Below are 20,693 nucleotides of genomic sequence, written 5' to 3'. Positions count from 1 at the left end.
GAGGGTGACCGTTTACACGGGGCAATATCACCTGCTCACGCCAGTGTGGGAGGGACACACAAGACCCCACGCTGTAGTGGCGTGTAGGGTGATGGCATGGTGCTGTGAGGTGATGTGATATGTGGTTGTCACAGTGCCATACGGGGCAGAACACGGCCAGCTGGTACATCTGCCAGGGTGGCAGCATCGTGGGGAACAGCCAAGTGCCCGGTGCCCAGCCTGCTGCCTCCACCGCCGGGGGAGCGCCTGTCAGCACGGGAGAGCTCTGCGCATGCGCCTCGGCGCCAGGAAGGGGTGGGAGAGTGGGAGCTTTGAGACACACAAACCGATGCGGGAGGAGAGGGGACTCCGAGCCGTGAGTCTTTTGCACATGCGCTTAGCCGCTCGAAGACTGGGGATCGCCGAAGCCCTGCGCATGCGTCCCATCCTGAAACGGAAGGGGGAAGCGTCTAGCCGGGCGAGTCCTTCTCCTGCTCTGGTGGGAAAGGGTGAATGTGTGCACTGCGCGAAGGGCTTACGCTGCGTGGTTGCGTCATGACGTTGTGTTGTTTTTACGTAATCCTCTTGGGACTGGTGTAACGTTCTGTCCGCGGAGAGCAGGGAGCGACGTCTCGGTGCGGGGTTGGGGGCGTGGTAGGGAAGTGTGGGGACGGAAGGCGGGCAGCCCGGCTGGGGCTGGGTATTGAAGGGTTAAGGGGTGGGGGCTGGCCTGAGGGAAGGGGGGGCAGCCCTTCTGGGGCAGGGGCTGGTTTGGGGCAGGGAAAGGGGGCAGATGGGTAGTGTGTGGGCAGAGAGAAGTAATCTGAGGTATGGTGGCTCGTTTGGGGAGGAGGCGGGCTCCCTGCTTTAGTGAGGGTAAGGTGTGTCTGTGTGTGTCATCAGTACCTTTGCTTACTGGTAGGGTCCCCAAGATGCCTGGAATGGTGATATTTGGGAGACGCTGGGCTATCGCTAGTGATGACTTTGTTTTTCCAGGAGCCTTTGAACTTTTCATCAGAATGATCTGGTAAGAGCCACCCCATCCTCACTTCCCACCACCCTCCAACGTGGGGAGGACCATGCCGCTGGGAGATGTTAGAGGCATCTGGCAGCTGAGAGATGTTAGAGGGATCTGGCCTGCCGTGGAAGGTGCACTGTACATTTGTGGTGCCCTATTATTATTGTTGTAGAACCCAGTATGCCATTATGCTAGGTGTTGTACAAACAGAACAAAAAGACGTTCCCTGCCCCGAAAAGCTTACAGTGTATAAGATAAGAGACAACAGATAGATAGATAGATAGATACAGACTCACTCAAGTGTTCCGCCTGCAGCCATTCCCTCCTGGTGACAGCAAGCTGAAGGCAAAACTGATCAGCTGCTGATTAACTATTGACAAGTGATTTCTAGTCCTCTATAAAGGATAATGCAAATGTTAGGATTATTTTAATTGTTTATTTTAAATGTGTGTTAACTTTCATTCTAATTGGAGTAGTCCTTGGGCTCCTTAGGAAATTGCTGTTATGTATCTGTAGATTACCTTGTTGCTTTTTATAACATGCTTAGGAAGCTGCTGATTTGGTTTGTTTGTTAGGAATATTTGATTAGATGGGATGTGAGACTATCTGGTTCATTTGGCATTTTATTGCATGGAAGTGAGAGGGGAAATTGAGGGGGTTTTCCTATCATGTATGGACAACTTGGGTTTTCATTTCGAGAACGAGACATGAAATGTAATTTTTGTATGCTGTGCTAAATTAATACCGTACTACACAGTAATCACTTGCTACCACTTCAAGGTGTGGCTGCATCACTTAAACTGATAAACTTCATCCATCATTGAAGTACTCTGGGATCCATCTGAATGAAAGGTGCTATAAAAAAAGGAGGATATTTTTGAACTTGTAGTCTCTATTGTGGTTACTGCACTATACTTAATTGGGGTCTTTACATTCTGTGAGTTTCTTTGTGGGAATATGCCCCTTTTGTGAATTATTTTTAAGTGAAGATGGGGAATTTTTTATGACTGAATCAGCTTTGTGGTGAAGTATGTTTCTTCCTAGCCGTGACAACTTATGGTACTGTTTTTCTGCAGGTGGATTGGAATTCTTGTTTTGTACTCCATTCACAAAGGGAGATTTAATTGTACTGGAGGGGGATTATTGCACAGCTATCTGCTTGTCCTCCTCATTCTCCTGGCTGCCATAATATGCGCTGTATCTGCTATTGTGTATATCAGTATGCAAGGTAAATACTTAGTCTGCAATATCTGATGCTTATTGTAGTAGGATCTATATATTTTATTTAGATTTGACATTAAAATAGAACAGCTTTACAAACATTCTGTGTGCTCTGACAGTAATAAAGTTTATAATAACCATTTTTCAGCATTACTACTACTAATACAAATAAATTAAACTCTTCCAGCCTTCAGTAATCAAATAGAGGTAACAGTTTACCACAGCCTGGAGATAATTTAAAATAGAGGGACTCCAGAATATCCTCTCACAACCCAAATCAGATTCAGCAATTTACTAGTTCACTAATAAATAATCTGGAAAGATGCACTATTTTTAACACCTCTGACAGACTTCCAGGAGAAGCTATGCAGAATCCATCTGCTCCATAATGGTACTTGTAAACATAGCCTTATATAGTCACATTTGGTGCCACATATCAAAAGTGTATCAGATACAGTAGGCTGTTAAGGAAAAGTATATAGAAAAGTGGTCCACACAAATTATATAGTGACTTCTTAATACAATAATTATGTAAACAGGAAGAGTTTCAGTTTGAGGAAGAGAGGCAAACTAATATGATATGGGAGCATATGCACAGATACCTTATCATGGGACAGAGAGGTACCCGTAATGGTGGTCCCTTTGTATATCATGTTCTGTTCTGGGAGCCTCATTACCAGAAAGACTGACCCTCCTAATATCTGTCTTACGTACTTGTATGCCCCCATTAGGGTAGTATTTGAGCACTTCACAATCTCTGGTGTATTTATCCTCACAACACCCCAGTATTATCCCCATTTTACAGAGAGGTTGTGACTTAGAAAGTCTATTGTGGAGCAGGGACTTGGGCATGGGTCTCCCAAGTCCTAGGCTAGTGCCCCAACCATTGGACCATCCAAAAGTGATCATAGAAAAACAGCTAAAATATTTAGGGATCTGGAGGGATTGATCCGATGAGAGATTAAAGATCAATGTAGGTACCTTGCCCAAACTACAAGTTTTGGAAAGATTGGGGGTATAACTATATATAAATATATGTATGTTAACATCAAGGAGGGAGAAGGATTGTTCAGCATAATTAAAGGGCATATAACTAGGGCAGATAAATTAAGGAAAAACTGAGACTGGATCTCTGGGAGATCTAACAGTGAGTTGTTTTTCATTGGGAGAATTATCTCTGAAGGGAAATGGTGGAAGCCCTGTTACTTGGTGTCTCTAAAACTAAAGTGAAGAAAACTCTAGTAAATGTGCAATAAAGGAAACTAGAAGATGGACTAGATAATCTAGTAAATCTCTTGTATATCTGGAGTCAATTGATACTCTTACATTATTCCCCTCCCCCCCAAATAAAAACAATTCAAGCACTTTCAAACAGTAACAATGAAATAATCCGTTGTTAGTTAAATTACGTGCCTGGATCAAGTGGGTGGACAGAAGTTTGTTAGGCTGAGTTATATGCATCACCATCTGAGGCACTGAAATGTTCAATTAATTATGCTATCATCTGCTTGACAATATCTGCAACATTAGAGTGTACATTGTAATTCACAACGCCATTTTTATTTTGTTGGGTGACAAGTTTGTTAGTAACATCTCTGTAGTTGATAATCTCACTGTATAAAAAGTATTTATAAATTGAGCTGAATGGCATCACCGCCCTTCTGTGAACTACTTGTGACTCTCAGAAAATACAGTAAGGTTTCTAGTATTTCAGATCTGGATAGCTTTGGTTCTCTTCATCGGACAAATGCCGCTTTTCTATTTTGATGAGATCCTTCTTCTAGAACACAACTTCATTTAAAAAAAAAAAACAACACCCAGACTCTGTTAATCTTATTCTTAAAATAGTGAGACAAGGCTGAATGGTGGATTGGTGGTAGTACCCCAAACTGTGACACGAATGTGTGCATTTTGGGTCCCATGCTTATGCAGGGTGAGTGTATCACAGACAAATGATTAGAGGAGGAAGGGGACTGGGTTAGAACATAAGCTAACTCTAAAAAGATTTTTGGGTTGGTCTTGTAGAATACTGTTTGACTGCTCTTTTGCCCAAAAAGATGGAGTGTTGCAGTCAGAGCCATCTGAGCAGAGCGTGGGGGATGCTCATGAGCCTGCTTGTATCATCTTTCAGAGTACCAGCTGTGTTAGTCTGTATTCGCAAAAAGAAAAGGAGGACTTGTGGCACCTTAAAGACTAACAAATTTATTTGAGCATAAGCTTTCGTGAGCTACAGCTCACTTCATCAGATGCATCTTGTGTTCTTGTATATAACTGCCTTATTAATAAGCCCAAACCTATTGAGCAAAGTAAGCTGTATGGTGGTCGTGGTTTTGTTGTAGCTAAAGTGCCTTTGAGAAAAGACTGTGAATAAAGATCAGTGATTGAAACTCTGAGATTGATCTCTATTCAGTTGACTGGACAAACCTGTAAATCTTTAAAGGTGCAACTGCAAATAGAAATCCTTGTTCTATTCCAGTATAATATGTAGAAAAAAAAAATGCTTGCCAGAAATGTAAGGAATTCTGAACTAAAACAGCAAAGCTCACAACCAGAGTAGCAAAGAACTGTAGGCAGGCCTTACTTTTTGTGGAGTTTTGGGTTTGTTATGGGCTCGCTACCACTTAACTGAAGTCAATAGCAGAAATCTTATTGCCTAAAGCAGTGGTCACCAACCAGTCGATCATGATCGACTGGTCGATCCTAGAGACTCTCCCAGTTGATTGTGATCTCCAGTGGTGTAGCAGGGCTGTGTTAAGGCAGACTTGCTCCCTGCCTGCCCTGGCCCGAGACAGCTACTGGAAGTGGTCAGCGTGCCCCCGCAGCCCCGAGGATGGGGGTGGGCAGGGATCTCCCTCCGCGCAGTGCTCCTGCCTGCAAGCACCACCCCTGCAGCTCCGATTGTCCGGGAATGGGGATCTCTGGCCAATGAGAGCTGCGGGGAGGAGCCTGCAAAGAGGGGCAGAGCCATGTGCCCCCACCCCAGGGGCCGCAGGGATGTGCTGGCCCCTTTCGGGCACGGAGTGGGGCCGGGGTAGGCAGGGAGCCTGTCTTAGCCTTGCTGCACCGCCGACCAGGAGATGCTCAAGGTAAGCGCCACCCAGCAGGAGGCTGCACCCCAGTCCTGAGTCCCCTCCCGGAGCCGACACCCCAAACCCTCTTTGCAGTCCGAACCCACTCCTGCACCCCAAACCCCTGCCCCAGCCCTGACCCGACCCCTCTCTCAGAGCCAGCACCCCCATCCTGCACCCCAACACTCTGCCTATATGAATAGGCTAAGGCTGAAATGTATCTTCTGGGAAATGAGATATGTGTAACAACAGATACAAAAATTCCTCTGGGAAAGCAGAAATGATTTTAATATTTCCAGTTTTAAACAATTAAAAATGCTAAAGATGTTCACCATTCAGTTCTAAGACACTTTATGGTCTACAGCTTCACTTCTTTGAAACTTCTCTGTAAAAAATCTTTGTTTGTTGGGATTTTTATATACTTGATTAAATTTCACACGGCACCATAGCATAAAAATACTGATGTGATTTTTTTTATGATACTTTATGTACATAAGATATATTTGTAAGTGACTTTTTACTTAAATTCCATCTGTAATTTCAGGAACAATTTCTAACCCTGGGCCAAGGAAATCTCTTCCTAAATTGCTTTATACTCGGCTAGGTCTTTATATCCCAGAATTGGTCTGGGCAGTTGTGGGAGCTATCTGGGTCTCTGACACCGATGTACGTTGTGAAAGGACTGTGGTAAATGCCGTATTTGGGACAGTTGTTGCAAGGTAAAGATGCCAACAGAAAACTAAGCTAAGCTTATATTATGAATTTATATTTTAAGTATCCAGTGAAGATTTTTTCTGACCGCTCACAACTTGGATATTTGTTTTAAATTACTGGAAGTTCTTAAAGAAGGATTTTTGTAGTGTGTGAATATATTAAGACTAGAATAAACTGATTTTTTCATTGTGCTTTTCTAATTACCTGAGAGATGTTGTGGCATTTTCCCTTACAAAGCAGGGGATGGAGTGAAGGCTATGAGGAGTAAAGATGAGAAGGGGTCAAAAAGACAGACAAAGATGGATGATAGGACAGATGTGAAGGGGGTGGGGGAAGAGAGACAGAGGAGTAGGGATAGATGCCTGAAGAGACTGATAATGGCATATGGGGCCTTCCCCAACTTAGCTATTTCAAAACAGTTTTCAGTCCATGGTGATTGCAGTAGAGGTTTAGTGTGTTATGTGAAATGAGTTGGCAGTCTCAATCCTGTTCCTAGTGGATTGGTGACCCTATTACAAAGCCATCATCAGTACCAGTAAGTGAGTGCCATAATAAACTGTTTTCTTTTTTACCTGACAAGAACTATAGCTGCATGCTCTTGTATACAGTACTGTACAAGTACATGGTTCAACAAGCCTTTCCTCCCACACCCTTCTGTTTTGCAGCTGGGTTATCATCATCTTTACCGTCATTGCAGTTGTAATTGTCTTTGATCCACTTGGGGGGAAAAAGACACTGTACCTGGCTGATGATATAAATCGCAACTTGGAAAGCAGTCAATCAGGCCAATTGTTTTATAATGTCAAGAAGACCGCAACCAGAGTCTGGGAGACGAGAATCAGGTTACTGTGTTGTTGTATTATGCAAGATGATGATCACCGAGTGGCTTTTACAAGTATTGCAGAGCTTTTCCGCATCTACTTCTCAGTAAGATGAAAGATTTGTTTGTTTGTTCTTTTCATTCCATTTGACTAAACACTGAACCCCCAATACTGCAGCATTTTCAGATGTGGCTCTTGCCTTTAGGTCAGTGAGAGTTCAGCTGTGCCATTTACTTGAGAATCAGGCTTTTGATACCTATCAGCTCTATTCTGAAACTTATACCATGCTGTCCTTCTCTTAACATGGGTTCCTTTGCCCTCTGGGGGGAAGGGATTGGGAAAATTGCACAGACTAACAAATTCTGAACTTAAAACTTGGAAAAGCTGTATGCTCAAGTAACCACTGTTTTCAAACTGCTTTAGTTTAACACACTTGGCACTTCACAGACATAGAAGCCAGATGGGCAATAGCTTTGCAACAGTGAATTTGCCTCCACTTTTTCACCAATATTTTGGTCACAAACTTGCTTTCCAGTAATATCATGCTTGCTTGCATTTAAAAAATAATTGGTCCCATCACTGTTTTCCTTGTACAAACATATTCACTGTCTTAACTAAAAGAAAAGCCCCACTCCACTGGAGTTTTCTCATGCTCCTCTAAGAATGCCTAGTGGTATTAACTGAGTTTAGGATCTTGTCTATATTGGGAGTTTAGATTTCCCGGTAAGGCTATTGGGCTGTAGTTCAGCCAGTGAAGTTCTTTTTCTCTTCTACTTGGGCAATTCCCTAATCAGGGGAATGAGGTTGATTTTTCTTAACCTTGGTATGTGATGATCCAGAGTTTACCATTTTTTCCCTTGCCCATAGTAGGGAATGGTACAAACAGCAAACAATTTAGCTACATTAATTTATTGAGTTTATGAAGAGGTAATGTTAGCATTAACAGTGTGTTAAGGCAGTTCTCCCATCCTGAACTATACCAAACTGTCCCATACAAAAAGCTACTCTTGGATGCTATAGAAAGCTCATTACAAGTTAAGGTCTGCATAGTATTGGTTGAGCTGGGACTTAACTGCCAGCACAGTGTGCGACTATGTGGGAGAGCAGAGTTCATCGGTGACCGTACGATCTCTTTTCATACTCAAGGTTGGTGGGAGACATTCTTATCCATTAAAGTGGTGTCTGTGCATACTGCTCTTTGATTGCCTCTTAGTCAGTGGGTTGTAGGATGATAGAGGGAGCCTTGATAAGCAGAATTGTCATCCTGGGCAACTGAATTAAAACCTCCCCACCTATGTACCTGGACCTTTCCTCTGTAAACCCTCCTTCACTTATGCGTGGTAGAAAAAGGAAGTGCCCGCATCCTGATTTTGCTGAGTCTTCCCATTGCCGTCAAACTTAAAAATCCCAGTTCTCATGGCTAATAGAAGGGGAATCCTTCTGCCAATATTTCTAATTATTTCTCCGGATCTAGCTTGTTTATTTTGCCAGTCTCATTTCCATAAGTTGCTAAGAGCCTTCCAATGATCACTGTTGACCTAGGGTCAATTTGAACCAATAATCTTGTGATGAAAAGATCAATTACCATACTCCCTGGCCTTCTAATCTGTTTTCTTTACAGATGGAATAATCTTCATGGCACCCTAAAAACCCAATCCTGTGAGGGGCTGAGTGTTCTCATTTCACACCAGCTTCATTTGTGACTGCAGTGCTCATCACTTTGCAGGATCGAGCTCTAAATGTATTTACAGAATTGTTAAAGAGCTGTAAGCAAATGCTATGTGGCTTACCGTAGGTTCAGAGCAGGAGTATTTGCTAGTGACATATCACCAATAACAGCATGGGCACTCCTTCAGACTTGCATAATAGCTGTTGAGGGAGGTACAAGTTTTTTTTTTTCTAAGTTGCTTGTGACAATTATGAGTCATGTTCAGATCATGTTTTGCTTTAGGGCTCCACAGGCCTTTTAAAGAAGATCCTTTTAACTTTCTTTGTGACATTGGAATTTATGTATGTAGCTTTTATTTGCAGAAAGTTTTTAAAGATGCAACATTGAGTGCATTGGAGGGGATGTGAATGTTTCACAAGCACACCCTTGCCTTCTGATGTAAATCTATTTACTATAGAACTGCAAAAGAAAATCACTTTTTTTAAATTTTTCAGTGGATTGCGTGTGATGTTGTGGGTTTATTTTTAAAGAATTTTTTCCATTTCCTTTGGCAGGACACTGATATGGTGCCAACTGACATAGCAGCAGGCTTGACTCTGCTCCATCAAGAGCAAGATAAAGTGGAAAACTGCCCAAAAGACCCTGAAGAAGTCCTGTGTCATTCCTCACTATCCCATGTGGTAAGATATGCTACAAAAATCAGCTTTGTGATACAGCCTGTTAAAGGGACAGTGTCTTGTCAAACTGAACTAAAATGCAAGTTTTATAAAAATTAGCTTTGACAAAATCTAAGGCTCATAGTTTCCAGTATTTTAAGTTCAAATAGGAAATTTTGTAATCCAATAAAAATTCTCTTATGAAGTTTGCAATCAAAACATTGCAGTATTATACTAATACGTGGAGAACCTGAAAGTAACAATGACTGGAAAGTGATTATAAACTAAAAACCTCCCAAAATGTTACCAAGTGTATTACAAAACTGGGCTATAAGGGTGGGATTTTCAAAAGCATCCAAGTAATTTAGGAGAACAAGTCGCATTGAAAAACAATGGGAGTTGTGTTCCTTAGGCACTTTCAAAAATTCTACCCCACAATCATGTTTTCATTTATATTAATAAATATGAAATTTTGAAATGGGAAGTAGGTAAATGTGTGAAAATTATAGGCTTTTTTATATCACCATGAAGAATATGCACAAAAACAAATAAGATGACATTCCAGTGCTATGAACAGGATAAGAAGCAGAAACAGTAATTGTTTAATGCTTGCTGATCAGGAGTGACACTTCATTTCAGGATCTTCCACCAGTCTCTTAAATGGCTTAAAATGAGAAAAATCTCTTGTAAATTATTTTGTACCTTTTGTAATCTTTAATTTCTCACCTAATGCACCGTTTTAACCAAAGTAGATGATTCCACTTCAGTTAAAACAGTTTAAGTGCACTCCACATACTAGATAATTCCTTTTGAATTCAACTGATGGTGAGTCCTGTGCAAAGAAAAAAAGCTCTTGTGAGAATGGTCTGTTACATAATCTGTAGCCTTCCCTCCACCTATAGCCCTTAGGATGAACATTTAATTTTCAGTACCATGTTTATCAGTGCATAGTAAAGTATAGAAACATGGTACTGTTAATGAACAATAACTTTAAATAATAATTAGAATTTTTCAAGATTCCAGCTTTATTATTAACAAATACACCCTAAACTTTTTCTAAATAAGAAAATTGAGTATGCGTAAGTGTGAACTCCTTCCTCTCAGTTTTCTGTGTCACTTACCTGGGGCTTACAGTGAAAAGGTAAAAGAATAAACTTAATTGCGTGACTTCTTGGGCCTATGGGGAGATCTAGGCCCTTAATGTTACAGTAGCATGTATGCATCTGCATTCTTTATCCTGGGCTTGCCTTACATGTACAACTGGTGATTTTTTTTTTTCCCCCTCCAGACTGATGATTTGGATATTGAATTAGAAAATGCTGCTCACTACATGCAGTTTGCTGCAGCTGCTTATGGATGGCCTTACTACATATACACTAACCCATTTACTGCACTCTGTAAGCTTAATGGTGACTGGTAGGTTGGTATAAGATCTTAAAAGTGCATAGTTTTGTTTTTTAATTATTTGGTTTTTCATATCAGTACAAATCACTTAAATAGCAGTTCTCTTATTTCATCAATTTCTATGTATTAATAGGTATACGTGAGCTTGACTGCTAGAGTTGTCTTTCACAAATTGAGTAAAAGGAAATCAACCTTCAAAATACTACTTCCAATTTTGGAAGGGTAGACAAGCTGTTTTCTTTGGCCAAACTTACACCACCATACGCTGAACTTAATGGCATTTCTGTGTTTGGCTATAACACAAGAAGTTTTTGAACACTGCACGTGATCAATTACAAATGTTCAAAGAATGTTCATGGGCATCAGTGACCAGAACCCTATTGATTTTGGATAGAATTGGACAACTGAAAGGGGGAATGGGAGACATATAAAGCAACAGTTTTAAGCACCTCTGTAATTGTCTATACAATCAAACAGTTGGTTAATGGCACCCATTAATGCCTTCTAGCATAAAACTACCTCTGTCTCATCTCTGCCTGTCCTACCAGAGTTTAACATGTTTGCACCTTGAATGACTGGTCTGGGGGAATTGGGGCATGAGAGAATGGGAGTGTGCACACAGCCCCTGGCATTGGAGACAGAATGGTGAGAAGACACATAGGGCCCCTGGTGTGGAATGAAAATTGAGGGACCTTGGTATGAGTGGAGTGGGGAGCACCCAAGACCACTAGCATGGAGAATACGGGGGGGAGACAGAACCTAGTGAGGCAGAGATTGGGGTATCCTGGTGTGGGTAGAGGGGGGCACACAGAGCTCCAGCACTGGGAAGATGGGGTGTATGGAGGGAAAAAGATGCACACACAACTCCTAGTCTGGCGGGAATGGGGGTGCACACAGAGCTGCTGGCATAGGGGGAATATGGGGAAATTTCAGGGAGTACCTGAAATAAAGAGGGACAGGAGGGTAGCACACAGGGCCTTGTGGGGTGGAGTGGAGGGGATGCAAGGAACCCCTGGTGCTTGCAGTGAGCTCAGCCTATGCAAGCTACAAAGAGTGTGACCCAATAGTCACAAGAAAACAAAGAAGCAAAAGATTGCAAACAGTGTAAAGAGTTACTGGTCTTCATTCTGCCAAGTCAGTGTTAGTATCTGAAAAGGCATTTGATTGAGTTGAATGGACATTCCTCAAAACAGGGTCATGGGGTGTTGGAATCAAACTAAACCGAAAAAGATGGATTGAGGCCTTATATGCTTCTGCTTAGACAAGCATGTGTATAAATGGAAGAACATTGTTTTCTCTATTTAGGGGAATCAGACAATATTACCCTCCTAGACCTCTTTGTCTTACAGTGGAACCAGTTGCTTCTATATAAGGAATGAGTCAGTTGTTAAAGACCCTGATCCTGAAATTCTCTCTGTATAGGCAGTCCTCCCCCAAGTTAACAGGCCTCTGCACAGGCGGCCATCTGCACTGAGACAGGGGCAGGATCAAAATCTAACATAAGTCAATCTCACCATAAACTAGCTTTGTATGTTAATGTTCTATTTAACCTAATGTAACACAAGTGTGTCAAAATTAAGAAAAAGAAATAAACAAATTTGGAAATTATACTAAATGAAAACCTTTCCTCTGTCAAACTTTGGCAGCTTTGAAGTTGACCCAGTAAAAGTTATTATCTAACCCACCATGTCTCCAATATTCTGTGATCATCACAGCTACAATAATATTGCAAACTTTGGCAGCTAATATTAAGAAGGCAAGCATGATCTTATATACTATTGCTCTGTTTAAATAGTCGCCTCCATTATTTGTGACATTAGGAGTGAATATTCCATCCAGCTTTGATTGCCATGACGTTAATTATCTTCCTGAGATGTCACAATTTACAGTAATAAAGACTTGGGAGAAATTGAATTTATAATTTTATAGCTGAAATTGTGGCTGGGGTCAAATTAACTCTCTCCTTAGAATTGTTTTTGGACTTGAAATTTTTCCTCAATTGTATAATTTCTATCTGGATGTTTTTTAAAAAAAAAAAAAATCTTCGGAATTGCCTTGTTTACTCTGCTAAAAGATTTATAGCAATGGTGTATTAGCCAGTCTTTATAGTATAAACACCCAGTGTGCTCCCAGTAGAAACCCTGCTGTGAATGTAATTGAGCTCTTTTTCTGAGAGGAAATGTAACTAGCTGGAACTGGCAAGTTCACTTTTCTTTCCCATGTTTCCTTAGTTGCAGAAACAGCCCAACGGATTCTGATATGGTTGGCAGTGATCGTCTTAACTTTCACTTTGGATCCATCCTAAAAATAACAGGGCTACAGTACAGAGATTTCGTTCATATCAGCTTTCATAACAAGGTAAACAATCTGGACAAACATTCAACAAGAGAATTCTCAGTAATTTCTTGAGTTCAGTTAGAAACCAGGAAGAGGATGCTTTCCTCTCCTCACCCTCCACTGTTACATAATGGAAGCCCCAACCAACCCAAAATGTTTTAAAAAGTATTTTAAAAAAAAAACAAAACCAACCCTAATACACAAGTGCTTGTTTAGATAACAGTAACACAAACATTGACTTTTTTTAAATACTGATAGTCTTCACAACACATAGCAACAGCTCTCGTGTAACCTTGTACAAGAATAAGAGAAATCCTAATGATAACATACAATAGATTTTAAAAAATCCTGAGTTCCGTAAGGAAAGTTTATATGCCTAAATAGAATTTCATGATGTCATGTTCATTCCTTTCCAGGAAACTACAGTAAATCTTTACTGTTCTTAAAAATTTGGTATCTTCACTAAACACACAATTTTTTTTACCCTTTAGATTTTCGAGATCCCATTTTTTGTTGCTTTGGATCACAAAAAGGAGGCTATTGTGGTTGCAGTGAGAGGAACCTTGTCTTTTGAGGTATCATCTCTGTTGTGTAACACTGGCTCTGGAGATGGGTATGTCCTAATGGTTTGGAGGAGACAGTACACTTCTCTGTAGTGGCTAGACGAAATAGTGCTACAGTGACACAATGAATTTTAAAATAACCCAACAGTTGAGTCAGCAATGAGATAGGGGAAGTAGATAATCTTCTTAAGTCATAAGCCTGTCTGGTTTTGGATGCCTGGATGCCATTTTAAGAGGCAAGTGGGAGAAGGGCACAGGTAATTTTGTGTCAATATGGTGTGAGGTGTATGTACAGTGTACATTCCAGCTTTTGCATAGTAGCTTTGATCAGAGTATTGTGTATATATACAGTAGCTGTAAATGGCACTTTGTAATGGGTTTCTAGGTGTGTGTAAGTAAGAAAGATTCATACTTCCCTTTTTTTTATGTGCAATTACTTGCAGAATCGAAGTTTGCTTGAGGATATTACTGTAGTAAAGACAGTGTAAAGGCTGTGAAAATTCCCATAATAGATGTCTGTAGCATAAGGGGTCTGTCTCGTTATTTACTTGCAGGATCTCCTCACTGATCTGTCAGCAGAGTGTGAAGACCTGGTGCTCGAAGACGTTCTGGAAAATGGTTTTGTACATAAGGCATGTGTCGTCTTTAACCATTTGAAGTGATTTATTCAATGAAAAAAATCAAATTAACAATCCTATATTTCTTCAGTTAAATGGAATTAGCGGGTTTTTTTGGTGAGACGGAGTAGATCAGCTATCTGGGTGGCTTGTTGGCAGTGTTCTTCTCTGCAATGCAAGAGAAGTTTTTAATTTGTAGTCATGGTGTTTTGCTTGCCTCTTGTATCCCTTTAAATTTAAAAAAAAAGAAAAGAAAAAATGTAAATGTGCAGTATACTCAGGTGCCACTATTGGGCAATACATATGTCAATAGAGCATTGAAACAGTTAACTAGGTTATCACACATTTTTGCAGTCAGTACTCTGAACACTGCATTTAAAGGGATATGGGTATTGCATTTCCCACTGGACACTACTTTTGTCTCTTAACTTAGAATACTGTCTTCTAGGGGATAACTCAAGCAGCAAATTACATCTACAGAAGGCTAATAAATGATGGCATTTTAAACCAGGCTTTCACCATTGCTCCTGTAAGTCATGACTTCCAAATTATTCAATTTTGCTAGCAGTGTTTCTGACAAAACACTTTAGTTACATTGGAAATCAAAGTGGAGCAAGCTGTCTCTCTTTTAACCTCACCATATAACTCTCTTTTTGTTTTTGTCTTTAGGAATATAAACTAGTTGTAGTTGGTCACAGTTTAGGTGGTGGAACAGCTTCCATATTGGCCATCATGCTCAGAAACTCCTTCCCAACATTAAGATGTTATGCCTTTTCTCCTCCAGGAGGATTGTTAAGGTAAATACAATACTTGGTTTTAAGTGAAAGATACAGAAATTATTAAGATACTTACCCAAATTCATCCCTGGTATGACTGAGTAGAGTTGCTTCAGAGATGGATTTGGCTCATATTTTGACAGAAGAAGCTGTAGTGGTTTTAAGTTTTAATATATTAAATAGGGCTGTCAAGCGATTAATCGTGATTAATCGCACGATTTTTAAAAAATTGATCACACGATTAAACAATAATAGAATACCATTTATTTAAATATTTTTGGATATTTTCTACATTTTCAAATATATTGATTTCAATTAAAGAACAGAATACAATGTACAGTGCTCACTTTATATTTATTTTTGATTACAAGTACTTGCACTGTAAAAAAGCAAAAGAAATAGTATTTTTAATTCACTTAATACAAGTACTATAGTGCAATCTCTTTATCATGAAAGTTTAACTTACAAATGTAGAATTATGTACAAAAATAATTGCATTCAAAAATAAAACCATGTAAAGCTTTAGAGCCTGCAGATCCACTCAGTCCTACTTCTTGTTCAGCCAATTGCTCAGACAAACAAGTTTGTTTACATTTACAGGAGATATTGCTGCCTGCTTCTTGTTTACAATATCACCTGAAAATGAAGACAGGCATTCTCATGGCACTGTTGTAGCTGGCATCGCAAGGCATCGCAAGATATTTACATGCCAGATGTGCTAAAGATTCATATGTCCCTTCATGCTTCAACTACCATTCCAGAGGACATGCGTCCATCCTGATGACAGGTTCTGCTCGATAACAATCCAAAGTAGTGGGGACCAATGCATATTCATTTTTATTATCTGAGTCAGATGCCACCAGCAGAAGGTTGATTTTCTTTTTTGGTGGTTCAGGTTCTATAGTTTCCTTGTTGGGAGTGTTGCTCTTTTAAGACTTTTGAAAGCATTATCTCCTGTAAATGTAAACAAACTTGTTTGTCTTAGTGATTGGCTGAACAAGAAGTAAGACTAAGTGGACTTGTAGGCTCTGAAGTTTTATATTGTTTTGTTTTTGAGTGCAGTTATGTAACATGCACTTTCATGACACAGAGATTGCACTACAGTACTTGTATAAGGTGAATTAAACAAAAGAAATAGTATTTTTCATCTTTTACAGTGCAAATATTTCTAATCAAGAATAATATACACTTAGAATTCTGGGTTGTAATTGAAATCAATCTAATTAATTCTGGGTTGTAATTGAAATGTATAAAAAATATGAAAATGTAGAAAAACATCCGAAATATTTAATGAATTTCAATTGGTATTCTATTGTTTAACAGTGCAATTAAAACTGCAATTAATCGTGATTTTTTTGAGTTAATCATGTAAGTTAACTTCAATTAATTGACAGCCCTAATATTAAAGAAATTTGAACAGGCTTATCTTGTTCTGACTGTGGGGTTTTGCATTTGTAGATGATGACTGAGACTTGTTCACAGCTTATTTATAAAATAAAGTTTTCCAGCAAAGTTGTAATTGTCTGACATTGTTCCTGAGTAGCCTTTAAAGAATGAAATACTGTTAATTCTGTTAACAAATACACTGTTAATACTGAAAGTAAGTGCTTCAAACCAAAATCCTTAACTAATCTTGGCCTGTTCAACATAGAATCATAGAAATTTAGGATTGTAAGGGACCACAAGAAGTCATCTAGTCCATCTATTTATTAGCATGTGTAAGGGGGTTCGATATAACCTGCTCTTGAATTTAGTCTTAAAAGCCTAGTTCCAGAAAAAAGTCCAGTAAAATAACTGAACGTTTTTATTGCAACACATTATTATATTATACAAATAACATAGGTCATACCAAAAACTAAAATATGTATATATATATTTTTTTTATTTTTAAGCAAATCACTTGCAGACTACTCTAAATGCTTCATTGTGTCAGTCATTGTTGGAAAGGACCTTGTTGCAAGGTGAGGATGTGACTTGAGATGGTCAATTACATTTTATTCAGAGATGGTTATTCTCCAGCAGTTGGCCTAAGAAGCATTTTTCACTTTGTTTTGTATGTTAAACAGGTTAAGTATGCCCAGCATGGAAGACCTGAAGAGAAGGATAGTGAGAATAGTTGCTAATTGTAACAGACCGAAGGTAACAAAACACACCATGAACAATAAAAGCAAAGGGAATTGTCAAGTAGTTTTGATACAACATTTAGTGTGATGGTGGCTTGTTTTGTGTTAAGAAACGGGTTCCAAAGCACAAATTGAACAGAAATGTTTGTTAATTTTTAATTTAGTGACAACATAGGTAAATGGTGTTGTCTTATTTAAACCTTTCCCTGCTGTGTTGGAAACCCTTGTGGTTGAGCGTAAGACCTGAGAGCTGAAATAGGGTATGTAATTCAGGCTAGTTTGCTGCTCAAGGGAAATGCAAAAAATAAACCAAATAGCATAAATGGTGACAAATAATACAATTTTTAAATAGTTTTAGTAAATTGTTATTACTTACAAAAATAGGGGATTTGTTTAAAATATCTTTATTTTCAGTCTCATTTTTAAGGCAAAAATCTCAAATTTTTATTGCCTAGTTTTTGGTTTTAGTATTAGTGAGAAAAAACACTATAGGCTACAGTCAAGTTCACATATGTTTCAGGAGGCCTAGTGGTGGATCTCCAGTAGGGCAGCATTGTTTATTTGCCATCCCAATTTGTTGCTGTGTTAGGAACTAGAAGTATGCAGAGGCTGTGCAAAGTGTCAGTAGTGGGACAGTGTGCCCCTGGTGTTGCTCAGCAATGATCCCTGCAGCTGATTAAGGACTGATTGATAGATCAACGACTGAGCACTCCAGTTTGGCTCACTAGGCTAAGTTTGGCCCTGTCTTCTGGGACCAAAAGGGAGTGGGAATTTTGTAGAAGGGACTTCTCCCCATCACCAGGGAAGGCTTTGGCTGTACAATCAGTCCTTACTATTCATTGAAGAAACACAGGCAAAGTTCCAAAAGAAGGTATGCTTGCATCCTTAGAGCAGTAGTCATTAGAGAAGGATCGCACGCTGGATGGGGCTTTAGGGTGGCCCTCTTGGAGGACTGGAACAATAAATTGTCAGGAAGATGACTTCCTTGTGGTGTGAGAAGGAGTAGGTTAAAAACTGCCATCCATCGATGCCTAGAGTTAAACCCTAGATCCTTCATGGGTTTTTCCAAGATTTGTGTGTACTTCCAGGATTAGCGACCCTGTGGAGGCCCTCTGTGGAGAGTTAAACTTAAAGAAGCTGATAGGCAGCTAGAGATGGTGGATGTGGGGATTCAAGCTGGATAGGAGAAGTATACCAAAAAAAATGTAATTGTCAGAGTTGTAGACATTTGCCTCTGAATTGGCCCTTCTTAACTAATTAATATCCACTCAGTCCACAAAAAAGTCTCTCTAATGTGGAGAAACTTGGGTATAGAGATCTTGAAGTGTGTGTGTGTGTAAAATTAAATTACACTACTTTGAAAATAAACATCAACATTTCATGTTCTGCTTCTTTCTCTCTGAACTCAGTACCAGATCCTGCTGTATGGGTGTTGGTATGAAGTGTTCGGAGGAGATCCAGATAACTTCCCAACTGAGTTAGATGGTAGAAATCAAGATGCCCTAACCCAGCCTCTTCTAGCTGAACAGAGTTTAATGATGCATCGGTCACCTTCCTACAATGCCCTTGAGGATGAATCTCCTTTAAATTCTCCACCTCAGTATCCTCATCTTTATCTCCCAGGAAAAATCATCCATATTGTAGAAGAAGCCAGCTCAAGAAGGTAAATGATCAGCATTATGCTTCACTGAATTATTAAATTGAAGCTTCTCTTCGTCACCTTGGGAGCAGAGGCAAGAGCTCTGCTCTCATCTTCTCCTACACGTATTCATGCCCTTTATATATTGTATCCAATCTTCTCTGGCGTTCCCGGTTTCTTTTACCTACTTCTGAGTCAGTGCTTCGTTTCACCCTCACCCCCAACACTGGGAACAACCTCCTCTCTTTGTCCCCTCCACTGAATACAGCTGCAATGTCATAAGACAGTAATGACCAAAACCCATTCTGTGTTGAATGTGTTCTACTCATTTACACCTTTAAACAGTAAACTAGCCAGGAGAGGTACTTGTTACGTGTTTGGTGCAGGCCACATACTGTACAGCTCTATATAAGGCATCACAAAGTATTTAGGTGCTGCACAAATGTTACAATAGAACAGAATCTAACTCAGGATAAGAAGAATGTGGGGAATAGGATTAGCTCTCAGATTAGCTTACTTCTGATCTCACTGAAGTTGGTTTACCATTGATATAAACAGGAGCACACTAGGCCAATACAGAGTGTTTTTTGAAAAGCCCACTTTCTTCTAATTATGTAAAATATTTAGTAGTAGCTGAGTAAAGCTTTGTTTATATCCTTTAATAATCTGCAAAGGTTTTAAATATATGACCAATATGCTTTCTAAGGCCAATGTGGATTTCCAAGATTTGCACTGTATCGTGGACACAGATCAATATTCATGTGATAGTCTAAATGTTTGAGGCTTTATTGAAATATTTGTCTTTTTTAGGTGGTGTTCTTCTGATGTTAAATATACTGCAAGATGGTCAAAAGAAACAGCCTTTAGCAATATTTTAATAAGTCCCAAGATGATAACGGATCACATGCCAGATGTTGTGCTCAAAGCCTTGAACAGCTTGACTGAGGAAAAAGCATCTTGTATTACCTGTCAAATAGAAGGAGACTTTCACACCAACATCGTATAACTATAGCTCTAAGAGAATAGCTCTGGTTTTTTTTCTGTAAGCTTCAAGTATTCTAGGAGCCTTTAACCTCAGACTTAAGTGGTGGTGTGGGTTTTTTTTTTGTTTTTAACATGCCTAAAATAGAAACTGGAGAGGCATTGTCTTGGTCACTGTCATAATGCAAAATGCATTTTACTCTGCAGAGGTAAACATTACTGGCTAAGTGTAAGAAAATGGTTAAAATGAATGTATTCAGAATTTTGACAGAAGCAGATATGACCTTTCTGGAAATGGAACAGTAAGATGAGTCTTAGCCAGTTACATGTAAACTACTGTACCTTTCCATTTTACAGCTGGAAGGATTCAGATAAACTGAGAACAATTCATGGTATCATTTATTTCATGACAGTTTTCTTATAGTGGCTCTTGGTTTTAAAAATGCTGCTTAGATACATGTGCAATATTTTTTTATCTGTTTACATTTTCAATCCTAAAGGACTTACTTTATGCATTTTTAATTCTAGAATATAGGAATAATCCTTTAAGAACTTATTTTAGAATTTGACATGAGAACCGTTGTACCCTTTCTACACTAGATCCAGCCTGAGACGAATGACCCTCTGACTCTTTCCAACAATTCATAGGAAGATAATTGAGCTAGAGCAGAGGAACCATGACACAAATTCTAATTCCAGCTCTGTCATAGACTTGCTATATTACCTTGCATATGTCACTTAACTTCCATTGTGCCTCAGTTTCACAACTGTAAAATGAGGGTATTACCCATCTTAGCAAAGTACTGAGATTCTTGGGTGAAAGGTGCTATGTAAAAGCACAGAATTAATATTTATTAGAAATGGACACTCCCAGTAGGAAGTTTCATTAAAGGAAATTGGGTAGTAAATGATGGTGCAGTTGCAAATCTAGTGCAAAGAGAGAGGGTTAAAAAAATAAATGAACTTTTGTATTTAAAGAGCTGGTATTGATTGCATTAGTTACCTTCTGAAAATATCTCCATGTGCATTGGGACAAATCCACAACTGTTTTGAAGTTTTATGAAGATCAGGGTGATGATGCTTTCTGGCCTAGCCAATGGTTTAGAG

General features: G+C 39.5%; 1 protein-coding gene across 5 annotated transcripts; it reads left to right on the top strand.

Annotated features, from left to right (window-relative positions):
• The first annotated feature begins 460 nt into the window (after positions 1-460).
• On the top strand, positions 461-20,563 carry DAGLB (diacylglycerol lipase beta). 5 transcript variants are annotated; one of them, XM_048866023.2, is made up of 16 exons: positions 461-478; positions 902-1,006; positions 2,074-2,225; positions 5,831-6,005; positions 6,666-6,927; positions 9,045-9,170; positions 10,435-10,562; positions 12,782-12,908; positions 13,379-13,462; positions 14,005-14,082; positions 14,516-14,596; positions 14,737-14,864; positions 16,736-16,804; positions 16,910-16,982; positions 18,376-18,629; positions 19,416-20,563. In XM_048866023.2, the coding sequence occupies exons 2-16, from the start codon at positions 912-914 to the stop codon at positions 19,609-19,611; spliced, it is 2,028 nt and encodes a 675-aa protein (XP_048721980.1). In that variant the 5' UTR covers positions 461-478; positions 902-911; the 3' UTR covers positions 19,612-20,563. The 5 variants fall into 5 exon arrangements, with proteins under 5 accessions (XP_048721980.1, XP_048721979.1, XP_048721978.1 ...); XM_048866022.2 differs by lacking the exon at positions 461-478 and adding an exon at positions 504-633; XM_048866021.2 differs by lacking the exon at positions 461-478 and adding an exon at positions 505-614.
• Positions 20,564-20,693: the final 130 nt, after the last annotated feature.

This window comes from Caretta caretta, chromosome 10 (genome assembly GCF_965140235.1).
Source record: "Caretta caretta isolate rCarCar2 chromosome 10, rCarCar1.hap1, whole genome shotgun sequence".
Classification (NCBI taxonomy): Eukaryota; Metazoa; Chordata; order Testudines; family Cheloniidae; genus Caretta; species Caretta caretta.
The sequence above is the reverse complement of the archived record's forward strand: the minus strand, read 5'-3'. Positions and strand labels throughout refer to the sequence as shown.

What these genes read in the sequence shown, in the direction of transcription:
- DAGLB (XM_048866020.2), top strand. Translation starts at nt 810, where the DNA reads ATGGTGGCTCGTTTGGGGAGGAGGCGGGCTCCCTGCTTTAGTGAGGGT. An exon ending in TGTGTATATCAGTATGCAAG is followed by an intron (nt 2,226 to 5,830) that starts GTAAATACTTAG and finishes CTGTAATTTCAG; the next exon opens with GAACAATTTCTAACCCTGGG. An exon ending in AGGCTTTCACCATTGCTCCT is followed by an intron (nt 14,597 to 14,736) that starts GTAAGTCATGAC and finishes TTTTGTCTTTAG; the next exon opens with GAATATAAACTAGTTGTAGT.